Source organism: Castor canadensis, chromosome 4 (assembly GCF_047511655.1).
Source record: "Castor canadensis chromosome 4, mCasCan1.hap1v2, whole genome shotgun sequence".
NCBI classification, from domain to species: Eukaryota; Metazoa; Chordata; class Mammalia; order Rodentia; family Castoridae; genus Castor; species Castor canadensis.
In genome coordinates this window covers 134214469-134228885 of record NC_133389.1, presented here as the reverse complement: position 1 = coordinate 134228885, position 14417 = coordinate 134214469, and the positions used below count along the sequence as shown (strand labels likewise).

General features: G+C 34.8%; 1 protein-coding gene across 4 annotated transcripts in view; it reads left to right on the top strand.

The window, feature by feature from the left end:
- Nucleotides 1–14417, top strand: part of Pde1a (phosphodiesterase 1A) — a 337665-nt gene that overhangs the window by 284009 nt on the left and 39239 nt on the right. For all 4 annotated transcript variants that reach the window (XM_074071221.1, XM_074071220.1, XM_074071219.1 and 1 more), the window contains 3 exons: nt 1148–1264; nt 2307–2447; nt 8976–9076. In XM_074071221.1, the coding sequence (XP_073927322.1) occupies nt 1148–1264; nt 2307–2447; nt 8976–9076 (359 nt within the window). The remainder of the gene's footprint in view (nt 1–1147; nt 1265–2306; nt 2448–8975; nt 9077–14417) is intronic.

Sequence of the window (14417 nt, the reverse complement as noted above, 5' to 3'; positions counted from 1 at the left end):
ATTTGTTGGCCTCCTTTGAGCTCTACTAATGTAAAAATCTTCCTAACAGAACCTTTAGAAAAGATTTTGAATTTACAAAGAGATAAAGCAAGTGTTTGGGGATCAAAATTGGAGCCAAATGGAAAGAATTTAACAGTGGCCTACAAGGAAACCAGAAAATGCTTCATTAGTGTTTTGTTCCAAGTGATTAAAACTACCATTTGAGATTGATACTATTACCTTCAAAGGAGGCATATTTAAAAGAGACTTCTTTCATCAGATTTTCAGTTACAGCACATAGAGTTGGCTTTCTTAAGAATGTTAAAATATTAAAAGGATTAAATTCTATATAGTACCTATTGAAATGTAGAGCTTTAAGATTCAATATTAAGTCTGCTGTATGTGTAAACACTAGGCCTTCTTTACTAACATCTCTAGTCATCTTTAAAATGTAATGCTGTGATTCTCTAGATTTTTTAGAGCAAAGTTGTGAGGTAACTAAAGTAGTTGGAAAACCTTGCTTACTGCCCACTCTGCACTGTTAACTGGGTACTTTCCCATTGTACCTGCCTGCTTCCCTAGGAATTGCATGAAATGGCAAAATTATTATCCTCCTCCTCAATCAAAAGACCCACTTCTTTTTCTCAACACCTATCTCTGAAGAAAAGCATAAATGAGTCAGCCTAGGTTAGAGTAATATTAAGGTAGTGTATATTCTGCCTCTCTGTGTATTTGTATTTAAAAGAAGACAGGTGATATCAAAGCTTTAAGCTACCTTACAAACTCTTATGCTGAAATTTCAAGCAATGCAACAAGCAGGTGGATGGGTGGGTGGAAAAGATAAAATTGGTACTCTACCCTTACTCCCTCAATTGACATCATCCATATCACTAGCAATTCTACTTTAAAATGGGGCCCACTCTGGGAAGATGATTTATGGCAAGAAGTTGGGGAGAGAAAGATAAAAGTATGATCAGATTTATTCTATCAGTTTAATTAAGCATTATGACCTTACTTTTGTGGCCCTGTCATATCAGATTCTGGTAAAGTATAGTTTGACATGCTGAACTGAAATATTACCTGTAGAATGCACAGTACCTAATTTTTCACAAAAAGGCAACGGAAATATAAGATATTGCCACTAATGTGTTTATTCTTTTTCCTACAGGATGTTGATAAATGGTCTTTTGATGTATTTGCCCTAAATGAAGCAAGTGGAGAGCATAGTCTGAAGTTTATGATTTATGAACTGTTTACCAGATATGATCTTATCAACCGCTTCAAGGTGAGAAACATGAAACCAAAGTGAAATGCTCTTAGATTCGGTTATTTAAATAAGAATGAACACGCAGAACACTGAGCAGTCAATCATTCCATTCTGAATGTTTCTAGTTAGCAGGTAATAGACTCAGAGGATAAGTTCTCCACATGATGGAGCTTTCACTGGCATAGCTATTCACTTGGAGATCACAAAACTGCAATAGCCTGAATTCTTAAAAGACACTGACATCACTGAACTATGCACAGAACACTCATGCAGGCACTAAAAGCAATGTCTTAAAGAAATATGATAGCTCTCCAGTGTTCCTAAAGCACAGAAAGAATCTTTATCACCAGTTTTTCTTTTCTTTTGTTTTTGGGACAAGTTCTCACTACGTAGCCTAGGCTGGTCTTGAAGTTGCTGTGTAGCCCAAACTAGCCCAAGAGCACTGGCATTATGGGCCTGTGCCACCATGCTGGACTTACTTCCAGGTTTTCTTAAGCTGAAATGATTGAGATTGACAGTCTACTTGACTTCATTTGCAGCCATCTACACAACAGACATGAGCTAGTCTTCTGAGCAGTCTGTAGCCTGTAAATTATGACATTGTGAGAGCTCTAAGGTATTGAGAAATTGTTTAACTCCTTGTTTTATGTGTAGGAAAACTAGACTTTGCTAATTTTAACTGGGAATGTTTGCTTTTTTAAGAACCAGCCTTGTACTGGGGGTATGGCCCAAGTAATAGAGCACTTGCCTAGCAAGCAAGAGACCCTGAGTTCAGTCTTCAGTACAAAAAAGAAAACCTCTGGAAGATATAAACTTAAAGCTATATGTTCTGGGTAAGACTGTTATTTCATCTGGATTAAATAGTTGAGGCTATAATCCTTCTCAGGGATGAAAGTTAACATGTTAGCAATGTGGGTTTTCAGAGCAATCCATATACAACTTAAAGAAAATACAACCCACATCTGACTCGCTGATGGGCCCTATCCCCAGACATTGTGCTCATGTTGATGTAGTAATGTGCTTTTGGCAAAAATATAATCATAGCTATTACTTTCCACAGATTCCTGTTTCTTGCCTAATTGCTTTTGCAGAAGCTTTAGAAGTTGGTTACAGCAAGTACAAAAATCCATATCATAATTTGATTCATGCAGCAGATGTCACTCAGACTGTGCATTACATAATGCTTCATACAGGTATCATGGTAAGAAAGCCTTTATGACTGACATTTCTTAGTTTGGAGACATTAAATTCCATTCCGTCTCTAAATTCTACCCATGAATGTATGATATGTAATAGTTGTTTGGATTTTGAGTTTACTTATTTATAACATAGATTTTTCAGAAAAACATTTTACAGTTAAAAAAATAAATTAAGGATAAAGGTAAATTAAAATATATTAGTTTTCCAAAATTTGGATTATAGATCATTTTTGTATGTAAATTGTTTTTTCCATAGGCATTAACAACAAGGAAAAAGTGACCTAGAAAGCCTTCAGAATAAATTACAATGCACTTACTTCATTCCAAGTCTCCTCCTAAACTATCTTTAGGAGCTATTCTCTTTTGTTTACATTACTGAGCCTAACTAAATCCTTTTAGGGATTTGTGGAAATTTTTCATGTAAATTTTTCCAAATGTTCCTTCCTCTCTGCATCTGAATGAATCAACGATGAGAGAATAAATGACTCAGGAATGTAAATCCTGGGATAACAGTGAGTATATGACTAGAGTTCTGGGAAGACTTAGAACCTCTGTAATGTCTTAGAGTTCAGGATGACTCCCAGAAGAAGAAAAGGAAGGAGAAGCCGTTCCTTGTGAAGGTGCCCAATTGACGTGGGCTCAAAAAGGTGTGGGCCATGAGATCCCCAAATCCTAATGCCTTCTTGATTTCTCATGTGCCAATCAAGCTGAGACTACGCCATAAAATGCCTGCATAAAATGCCTCCTAAACCCCTTAATATGCATTATCTATCTGTTTAGATTTCAGAAGCCACATTCTTTCTATTGGCAAGGCTCACTGGCATTTCGACCTATGTAACATGTACTCTTTGGGGCCCAGAGATCCTCGATACCATATCATTCTACATCATGGACTACATTACTAATCTGGCCCCAAGCAAATCCCCTGGGGTTCTTGTAATAGAATCTTAAAGATCTTGAAAACTTCTTGCAGGTTATAATTCTCCAAGGTTAGCATTTACAAGATATTTACCATCACCATGGCATTTTCTACCCAGAAACCAACTGTGCTATTTGCTACAGTAATATCCATTTGGAAGGAATCATCAAACAGTGTCTCATATGGTGACCAAACAAATTCTCTACTCCTCATTTTTTTTGCCTTCTAAAGTTTGCACATCAATCTACCTCTTAAGAAGTGATATATTTGAGCTTCCTTTCTAGTGTATAATATGCATGTACACATAGACACACAGAAATTCTTCTAAAGTTCTTTTTGGTATGTAAGACTTCACTGTCACAGCTGCTTCAGGAACGCTTTGCTGTCCTTTGGTTTCATATGCATGGTGTATCAATGTGAAAATGAAGGGCCTCCTGACAGCTACCTACAAATGCTGTTACACCTGGAGAAAGCTGCATTGGGAGCTTCCTTTTTACAGCTATTTGCTTTTCTCTTTCTAAAGCCTTTGTCCTGAATCTGATGGCAAGGTAATTTTTTTTTCAAGTGTTTGGCATTTTCTGCTTCCTGAATTTTGTGGGTTTGTAAAAGTTAACTGAAAAATGCTAAATGTCATTCAAAAATGGAACTAAACTGATTAGGTTTCCTCAGAACAAGACAGAATAGAAAAGTAATGCCTACTTCAGTATAATAAAATATATGCTTAATTATGAGGTGAAATGAGAAAATACATGCTATTTCAGGCTGGGAGGTAACCAGAATTTCATCATCTTAAAATATGCTCCTGCTCAAGTACATTTTGTTTTCTTTGGTTTTGTTTGCCACATGTATAAAGGGAGCCAAATAAAGGTCTTCTATTTTAGCTTTGGAACCCTTGGTTTGAAGGTGACATTCAAAAGATGGAGCAGGGGGAGTGTCGTGTTACTGGGTAATTAGAGAAACTGAAATCCATACTGTGACCCTTAGACTTCTAAGGAAGACTTGTTGCAGAATATAATAAGCCATTCCCCCTTCTCTGGAAGGCTAGGAAATCTGACCCAGGTTGGGCATGACTCCAAGAGAGTTGAAATCATTAGTACAGATCACACAGTCACTTTCTCAGAAAGCCATGGCTTATCAGACATAAATGCAACTTATCCTGCTGTAGCAAGATTGACATGGCAACCTGTTTCTGATTTTCTTCATCATTTAGCAAAGACTTGTCAGTGGGCTTTTTACTCACTCATTAGTTTGGTTGTTACAAATGTAGTCTGGTTGTAGACCTTTAGTTTTATACAAGATCAGGAAAACTAGAGAGAATAATGAGAAATTTTACAATAGATAGTGAAAGGGAAGGCAGAATGAATTCAGAAATGTGTTGACTATTTTGTCAAAATGAGGTTACATTACCAGCTTGACAGTTTTGGAAAGTTATTTTAATAAGCTTTTCTTTAAATGAAAAGGTGATTGTAGGTGAATACTAATTTTCATACATAGAGTATATTGGTCTTTAAAAAGAAAGCATTGAAGAAATACTGATTAGATAAAGCTCATCAGTATTTTCTGCCTCATCAGATTTGGTATGAAAAAGATGGGGTCACTTTTCCTTCAGTGCGTTAGTTGATGGCCCTGTCAGTGTGGCAGTCAACACTGTCAGATGACAAATGCATCTTGTCACCTGCAAGATATTCTGAGGACCATTGCCTGAAAGGAATTGCAATGAAGCCATTGTCCTCCTGTTTGTTAATGTCATAGGGCTCCCTCAAGCCTGAGACTTGACAGTACAGAGAAGACCTGAAGCTGAAGATCTGAGCTGCTTGCCTCTTTCTCCTTTTGTCACTTCATTAACTTATAGCCCTGTGCTACAAGTGATGTGCAGATACTCGATCCAGTGTTTTATGGAGTGCTGCCAAGCTAATTCTGTCTTTTTAAATACAAAATCATCCAAGAGCTTTGCCCAGAGAACACTTGCACTTGAAAGCTCCTGGCATTTTGTTCTCTCTAATACAGTAAAAGAAAGAGGTATACTTGCGGCCTATTTCTTTTGGAACTGGAGTCCATTTATGTCCAGAAGCAGTCTACCAAACTTTAAAATGACTATTTTTTCTCTGATCAATCTACAGAAAATGTGACACTATGTCCCTATTCTGTAAATTATGTGAAAAATATTTTCTTCTAAACGGTTTCAACACTGTAAGAAACCTTGTAGGTTTTGGAGGCCACTAGACATAGGATTGAAAACCATGCTGTGAGATTTCTTAACTTGCTAGCTCTCTACCTTAGTCCCCTTGTCACTAAAGTGAGTCAATGATACTGACTACCTTACAGGATGGTAAAGAGAAGTCATTAAGTTGTATTTGTAAAGCACCTAACCTAATTTCTGAAACAGATAACTATTAATACATACCCTATGGTTAATTTTACCAGCTTTCTATTCTGGTAAATTATAATAAATCTCCTTAGCCTATTCAGAGGGTTAAAGAAGGAAAAGTGCCTAATCCCATAACTTCAGCCTAAAAAGTTGTTGCTCTTTTGGACAGTAGGAATTAAAAATTCAGTATGATTTTTCTGAAATTCTTCCCACTCCAAATATATGCATGTACCCCCTCTCTATCACACACACAGTAATTCAGATATAAAAATTATATCTTAAATCAAACCAGTATTAGCTTTATACATTCATCTATCTAGATAAGTTACTTTGAAATTCTGCTTTTTGAAGCTTAGAAGAATACATTCAGTATTTTGTCTCTCTTGAATAATGAAAGCTATTGCAGACCACAGAAGGAAGAGAAAATTTGGAATCAATTTTGGTTTGAATTTTTGCTTTTGTCACTAGATGGCCTTGTAACCTTTGGGTCATGGATCTATTTCTTTAGGATTCAGTTTTGTCATCTGCCAACATAGCATAAAAATATCACCTAGTGAATGGTAATGGTATGTTGTATGGATTAAATGACACCATCTAGCTGGAGTGTCTGGTTAATGTCAGTTTCCTTCCTTTTCCGTCATCTTTGTATTGCTATTAGTAGTAATAACACATTCTTGAAATACACTTTTGGACTTCCCACTTTAGAGTGTGTCCACCTGAGCACTTCTTTAGGAAAAGTGCAACCTACAGAGAGTGCTTTGTTCTGCTAAGGGCTCCTCATTTCCACCCTTTATTTCTGCCCACTGGGAACCAGCAGGACCTCAATTTTATATTCCCCAGTGTTCTAGGTGGGAAGAGTGACGTGGTGGATTCTTATACTCTCTAGCTTGTCCTCATGAATTATTTTTAAAAATCTGTGAATTTAAACATCTATTTTCTGGACATCAGCATAAAATGAATCAGAAGCTAAGGAGCTAACAATCGGTCCAAAATTCTACTTTCACTAATTCAAGAAAGATGTTCAATTTAGTATGAAATTTCAGTATTTCTCTCTTCCCAAACTAGTTTGCAATGTAAACTTAATCACTATACCATAGTATGGCACTAAATAAATGGAGCTCATGGAGGAAGTTCTATTTATGGGAGGCAGAGGTTAATTAAAGGAAAAACAGGAAATACATTTATAATCAATTTTGACAACGAGGAAGATAATTTTAAATACTTATGAGCTACTCTATAATTAAATCCCTTCCTTGATTTCCTAACTTTCTTTTTACTTTTGCAGCTTCATATTTGATAATCTTATAGTGGATATTGAATGCTGTTCTCTTTTAAACCATAGTTCAGTCCATAAAGCTATAAATATAACCAATAAGAAAAAGAAAATAGGTGATTTTTCCCCCAAGAAGCAATTTTGTTTAATAAAACAATGGGTTTCTGTTGTATAAAAACTGGTTTAATTCAATTTCTATTCATTTCATGATGTTCAATTCCATAGTCTCAACAGGAACATTGGAGGCTCAGTCTCAGTTCAGCCTATAACACGGGCCATTAATGAGGTCACTTTCTTTCTTTTAAATTATTCACAATTAAATGCATCTGTACACAGAACATTTAGTTATATCAACTCCCTTTGTTCAGAAAGTCATTACTACTTCAGCCATCCAACTGTGAGGCATTTATACTTGAATTATAATCAGTTAAGTTAGCTGTTATCTTCCAGATTTAATGCCTTAAACAATGCAAAGTGGTAAGTTACCAAATGCCATTTATTATGTACTTTACTATATGACAAGTCTTGTGACAGGAGCAGAATATACATTAGCTCTAAACTTCTTTTAACCCCACCCTCCCGAGGAATAACCAGTAATCCCGTGTTAATGGTAACTGTATAGCTGAGTGGGTAAATAATGTTTTTTTTAATATCAACAGAGATTTAAATATCAGAATTGTCTGATCCCACAGTCTCTTTCCATTGTCCCTAATTACCTCTCTCTATGCAAATCAGATGAAAGTCGATTCAACAAATGTTAAATTCCCATTATGTGTCAAATATTCTACAGTTGTTCTTTCTATTTAAAAATCCCTCTGCCCATTGTCCTGCGCTTAACCACCAATCTTTGCCTATCCTTGCCAAATCCATTACTAACAGATAGCTTCTCTACCTATCCCTAGATTATGTATTTATCCTTTTAACTTTTGCCAGGTAGACATACAGTTTATATATTTTTATATTGTTTTGTGAAATATATTTAATTGTTTCAAATGTATAGAATAAGACCACTAATAGAAAGTTACATACCCTTTTGGATCTTCCATTCTTAAAACAGGAACTATATATTTGCAGTGCTGTCCAATAGAACTTTCTGTGATGATGGAAATTGCTTATGTCTACACTGTTGTATGTAACCAATTGCACATATAAGTAGTGAGCACATGAAGTGTGGTGAGTGCAACTGGGAAAGTGGATTTAATTTTACTATACTTTATTTACTTTTAAATTGTCACATGAGGTTGCCATATTAGACAGTGCAATAAAAGTGTTATACAGATGGTGAATGAAGAGTAGACTATTGAATTGTTGCCAAATAAACTTAAAAATAGTAGGGAAATTTATAAAGCCATCCAGTTGATAAGAGAAAGATTAATGTGTATTACACAGGTTGGTCTTGGATTTTACATGGAAGTAATTATTCTTTCCTTTATAATTATGAAGTTTATTTGCATGGTCATGTGTGGGCTTTGAAAATTTAGCAAAGTCTCAGGAACTCTTTTAAATCTTTAAATATAAAAAGAAGTTCAGTTTCCCTCATGAACAAACTAAATATTTTCAATATTTATGTGGAAATTTTTCTCACAGCTGGATTCTCTACAGTTGTCTAAAAATGATATATGAACTGTATGTTTAAAATCACTGGACAGCAATTGATTTCATGAGAATACAAGCTAGTAAGGCTGTGAATTCAAAATTCAGTTAATTTTTTAAATCATAGAAAATTATTCCTTTTCCAATTAGCAAGGAAAATTATATTTTGAATTGAAAATTTCAAACCTACAAGTCATGAAATAATCATAGACTTCATGGAGCTTCAATGAGGCAAAATAGGAAGAAAAATTTTATTTCAAAGAAACACAATGCGATTTTATATGATTTCACAAGTTTGGCACACTGAATCTTTTCTGTGAAAAGAAAAAATGACCTCTGCTTCCTGAACATGATGTGATCTTTCTTCAATTTTCCAGCACTGGCTCACTGAACTGGAAATTTTAGCCATGGTCTTTGCTGCTGCCATTCATGATTACGAACATACAGGGACCACAAACAACTTTCATATTCAGACAAGGTAAGTTCCATAAAGTATTCCTTTTACAGGTCAAATTTTAAAATAATTTTTCTGCATATTCCTTATTTTGGGTAATTTTTTTAAATGAAGATTATAATAAGAATAGGTTTAAGTGACTTCCTTATCCTGTGACCACTTAAGTCAATCAACTGCTCTTGTGTATGTATGGCATATTTAGAACTTAAAATCAGAGAAATATGTAAGGCACTCTCTCTCTGCCCATAATTTACACTATGAGCTGTATCACACAAGTCAGACATATAGTCACTGAGACAAGTGTTGCAATATATTGTTCAATATATTGATTTATGTCATGACATATCTGCAGTAGTAAAATTGTGCGTCTGAAAAAATCCAGAGATCAAAGAAATCACATTCCCAGGCTAATATGAAGTATTAAATTTAAAATAATTGGAAATGAGATTCTTCAAAGGTGGTTATAATGGTGGAGTTATTTGAATCAAAAATACTGTAATGGATGTACATTAGTCTCCTAGGACTGCCATAAAAAATGCCACAGACTGGATGATTTAAGCAATACAAGTTTATTTTTCCAAGGTTCTGGAGGCTGGGACTCTAATACCAAGGCATCAGCAGGTTTGATTTCCTCTGAGGCCTTTCTCCTTCACTTGCAGACAGCTACCTTCTTGCTGAGTCCTCACCTGGTCTATTCTCTCTACACATGCTTCCTTGGTGTCACTTCCTTTTCTTAAAAAAGGCATCAGTCATATTGGATTATATTACCATTTAACCTTAATTATGTTACCTTAATTTACCTTATTACATTGCTTCATTTAACCTTAGTTAAGGGTTAGGACTTCATATGTATTTTAGGGGAGACACAACTCAGTCTATCACAGGAAGGTATGATAAGCTCTTTTTAGTTAGACAGGTATCAGTACTGAGAGCTAGAATTTAGTCCAGGACAAATCAGGATCCAAATCTCTTTCTATATGTGGGATCCTGATATGTCTATACGTCTTTCACTAGTCAAGAATGCTTAACAAGGAAATGCAAGTTAAGAGATTTATATTTCTCTCTGGAACCATGGTAGAACTCTCTGTTCCTATTGAAAGAAAAACTAAATCTGGTTATTTTCTATTTATTCATTTGTTTTATTTTGATAGACATTATTCCTTAGAGCAATTTTATGTTTATAGAAAAATTGAGCAGGAAGTACAGAGTACCTATATACTCCCTCTTGCCACCTTATAGTTTCACCCTATACTTTACCCTTCTGTAGGAAGCAGTGCACACATCGTGCATTGGTGTGGTAATTTTGCCACAATTGGTAAATCAATATTGATATGTTAGCAACTAAAATCCATTCAGTCTTTGTTTATAGGTTGCATGGATTTTGACAGATGTGTAATGTCATGTATCTATCATTGCAGTATCCTATACAATTGGTTTACTGTCCTAAAATCCCCTGTGCTTTACTTGTGCATTCCCCTCTCCCTTTCTCTTTACATTTGGCCACCACTGACCTTTTTAATGCCCTATTAGATTTTCCTTTTCCAAAATGTCATGCAGTTGAAATCATAGTATATACTCTTTTCAGAATGGCTTCTTTTACTTAGCAATATGTGCTTAAGATTCCTCCATGTTTTCTCATGGCTTGATAGCTCATTCTGTTTATTGTAGAATAATTTCCCATTCTATGAATGTATTGAAATTTATTTATCTGTTCATCTATTGGAAGAAATCTTGGTTGTTCCCAAATTTGGGCACATAGGACAAAGGTTCTATAAATTTAAACGTGCAAGTTTTTATGTAGCTGGTTCACTTAGTTTTTTAATAGAAATATTTTTACAACTAATTTTCCAGGTACAACTAGTTACTTTTTTGATGTGGGGAGTGGAGAAATAGTTATTAAAATATTAAGTATTTTAAAACTTAAATGTGCCCTGAGGTGACTGTAATTCACATTATAGATTATTTTAAGTCTCACAGTATAAGAAAAATCAAAGATCTGTAGAGATGAAGTGACCTGTGTATATGTACAGTCAGGTGATAGTGGTGCCAGGACTGAGATACTGAGAACTACCAGACTCTCAGTCCTGGTAGTGACACAACTCTGTTCCCACAGTCAGAGAAAGTGACTTGATAGATCCAAACTTTTATAGCCTGGAATGGTCCAGACTTACCATTATGCCCCTTGATGGAGATAGAGTTGAAATTCAAATAAAATATTTGGAAGGCATTCTATCTATTCCTGTTTTGGGTTAAATTTGAGTCTCCCAGAGTGACACAGAATGAAAGAAAAAGGAAAACCTTGCAATCTGATTGCACAGAAGCAATGTTATTAATCTACATATATTTGCAGAATATTAGAAGTTAATTTGCTTTTGTTTGTGTTAATATCAAATAAAAAGAAGACTATGTATATAATTTTTGCTCTTTTCATCCATAGAATGCATTATGAGGAGAATTTAATCAAAGACAGGTCTTTAGACTTAACTGGAACTCTGCATAGAACAACAGTGTTAGTGTTTGGAGAAGGGAATAAGTGTTTTGTTATCAATGAGTGCTTCTTGCCCTTTCTACTTTGAAAAGGGAAAGCAATGGACTGGCTTTTTTGACTCCTGTGTTACAACATCATGTCTAGTTTTCTCCTGAACTGAATGAATGATCTTAACTTACTACTGCTTTGAGCTGTGGAGAAAGAGGAAATGTGAAGAAGGAGGAACTCAAGGAGGAAGAAGGAAGAGGGAAAGGGGCATAGGAGGAAGAAAAAGAAATCTTTCTTAAGAAACTGTACACAAAATGGAGGAATCTATATTTTACTATAAATTGTCTACCAAGGTCAATTATTTAATGGTTTAATTCTATTCAGACTTGGAAATCCTGTGAGCAAAAGTGTTGTGACCAATCTGCAACAATATAACATGCTTTTTTAAATCTCACATAACTCCACATTTTGTCAAAAGAGAAATAAGGTCATATGACACTGATACCAATAATTCTATTTTATTTTATTCATTATTATTTATATTTAGAGTGCTTTTCTAATATGGAAACTCATTTACTGTATAATGCAAAATGACCAAAAACTAATTTAGAACACAGGGCAAGGCTAGATTTGAGTTCAATAAAGATATAAGGTACAAAATCCTTGAAAGTGTAAATAAATGGAAATAATTTCCTCTGCAAAAAATGCCAAGGTACATGTTGCCATGGATACTGGATGCTGCTTAGAGTCTTGTTCTTTTCTTAGCAGTTAAAAACCATCTCAAACATTAAGAGCATGCTGTATTCTTAGCATTCTTGTTGGATTTGTGAGAGAAAACATGCATACTTTGCAACAATTAATGTGGCTCAGAACACATTTTTGTTTCTGAAAGGGACAGTGACACTGGAGTTATGCTACTCTGACAAACCTGCTATAGCTACATTGGGGTCTGTATGATACAAATGAAATTATTGGAAAATCTCACTTTTTTTCTTGTTATCTTAGCACATTTCTAGCAGTACACGTTATTTGACTCAATATCTATTTCATTATCTCTTAAATAATATGGACCACATGCAGACTTTTCTAGCTCAGTTTTTTCTGCATTGAGTGGCGATTATTGGTTAGGAGACTTTTAGGCCTTAATTGAGAATACTGAAAAGAAATCAGTAGGCGATTCACGCTATTAGATAAATACGTATGTTATTTCACCATTACGATAATGCTGGAAAAAGAAGAAAGTATTCTAGTGCTTCATAGGTTATTTCCTTTTTGTCAGGCTAATAAAAAAGCTTGATTTATTTGGAACCCTATCAGACACAGATCTTGAGTAGACTGTTTGCAGCAGATGTTAGATTTCTTTGATTCTTCCTTTTTGAAAGAAGTAATTTTATGCATACAGTATACAACATGATGTTATGGAATACACATAGATAGTAAAATGGCTTCTCCGGGGAAGTAAATTAAAATACATATAATTTCACATAGCTACTCACCTTTTTGTTTTGTTTTAGTGGCAACTTTGGTTACTTCATCATTTTGTTCTTGCCTGCTATTTGGTAAGCATCCTGTGGCAAGGCAAGTGCTATGTTATAACTAGGACTGTACTGGAAACAGTCTTGAGTGAGGGTTTTATACCTGGCAGCTAATGGATCTAACAGGAGGAAGGGTGTGAGAAAGGCGGGGTACTAGGAAGTATGGTAAAAAGTTGCTACAGCTCTTAACTTTGCTTTCCTTTTGCTGCATAGTTTTGCTGCCTACTTCCACCTTGCCAACTTATATGAATGGATTACCACTTTAAGACATTGAACATAGTGGTTCTGCTTCCAGGTTACACCTGTAAAATGATCTGGCAGCCTAGGAGGATAGAGGGTCAGGAAGCAAAGACTCCCTTATGCAGAACTGAGAATGCTTGAAATATGTCAGACTTTATACTGGAATACCAAATTCATCTGTGCAACTTTAAGTCATTTATTTGATGATTAAATTTATGAAAATATAAACAGATGAGAAATAAAAAGTTTCACTTGATGATTTCATCATTTTAAAATAAAGTATGAGTTATTGATTGGTGGTAAAGCATACATTTTAAGTTTTGATTAAAAATTTTTCCCTAGTTGATAGTAAAGGATCTATAATATTTCAATTTAATCACATTATGTGGGAGGAAAAATTAGAATAAAAAGTAGACTAAATGGTTTCATCTCACTCACCCCCTAGTCTAAGAAATTTTAGACCAAAGGAATGAGGGTGCTAATCTACTACCAGAAGCAGGTGCAAAGGCGTTAATTCATCCCATGATTGACTGAGGAGGAAATTTGGTAGTGTTTTTTTCTTTTGGATATCTAGAAAAGGTATTTGCTTACAGACTGAAACTAAAAAGGCATAAAGATATTTAAGCTATGATAATGAATAGCACCACAATGTGGGAATTATCCCCTATATGCAAGCCTTGTTCAATATTTGAAATTCAATCAATGTAATCCATCCCATCAACAAGTTAAAGAAGAAAAATCATAGGATCACATCAATAAAGGCAGAAGAAAGCATGTGACAAAATCCAGTGCCCATTCATGTTAAATATAGTAGAGTAGGAATAGAGGAATACTCTCTCAACTTGATAAAGAGCATCTGAGAGTTACCATGGGGCTTAGGGGAGTAGTTAGGTAGATATTAGTCAAAAGATACAATATTTCAGTTAGGAACCGTAACTTCAGAAGATCTGTTATATAACATGGTGACTATAGTTAATAACCATGTGTTATAGTTTTAAAATTGTTGAGAGTAGATTTTCACCACAAAAGTGATATGTGAGATAATATACATCAATTAACACAATCTAGCCATTCCATAGCATTTATGTATTTCAAAATATCATGTTGTTCACAA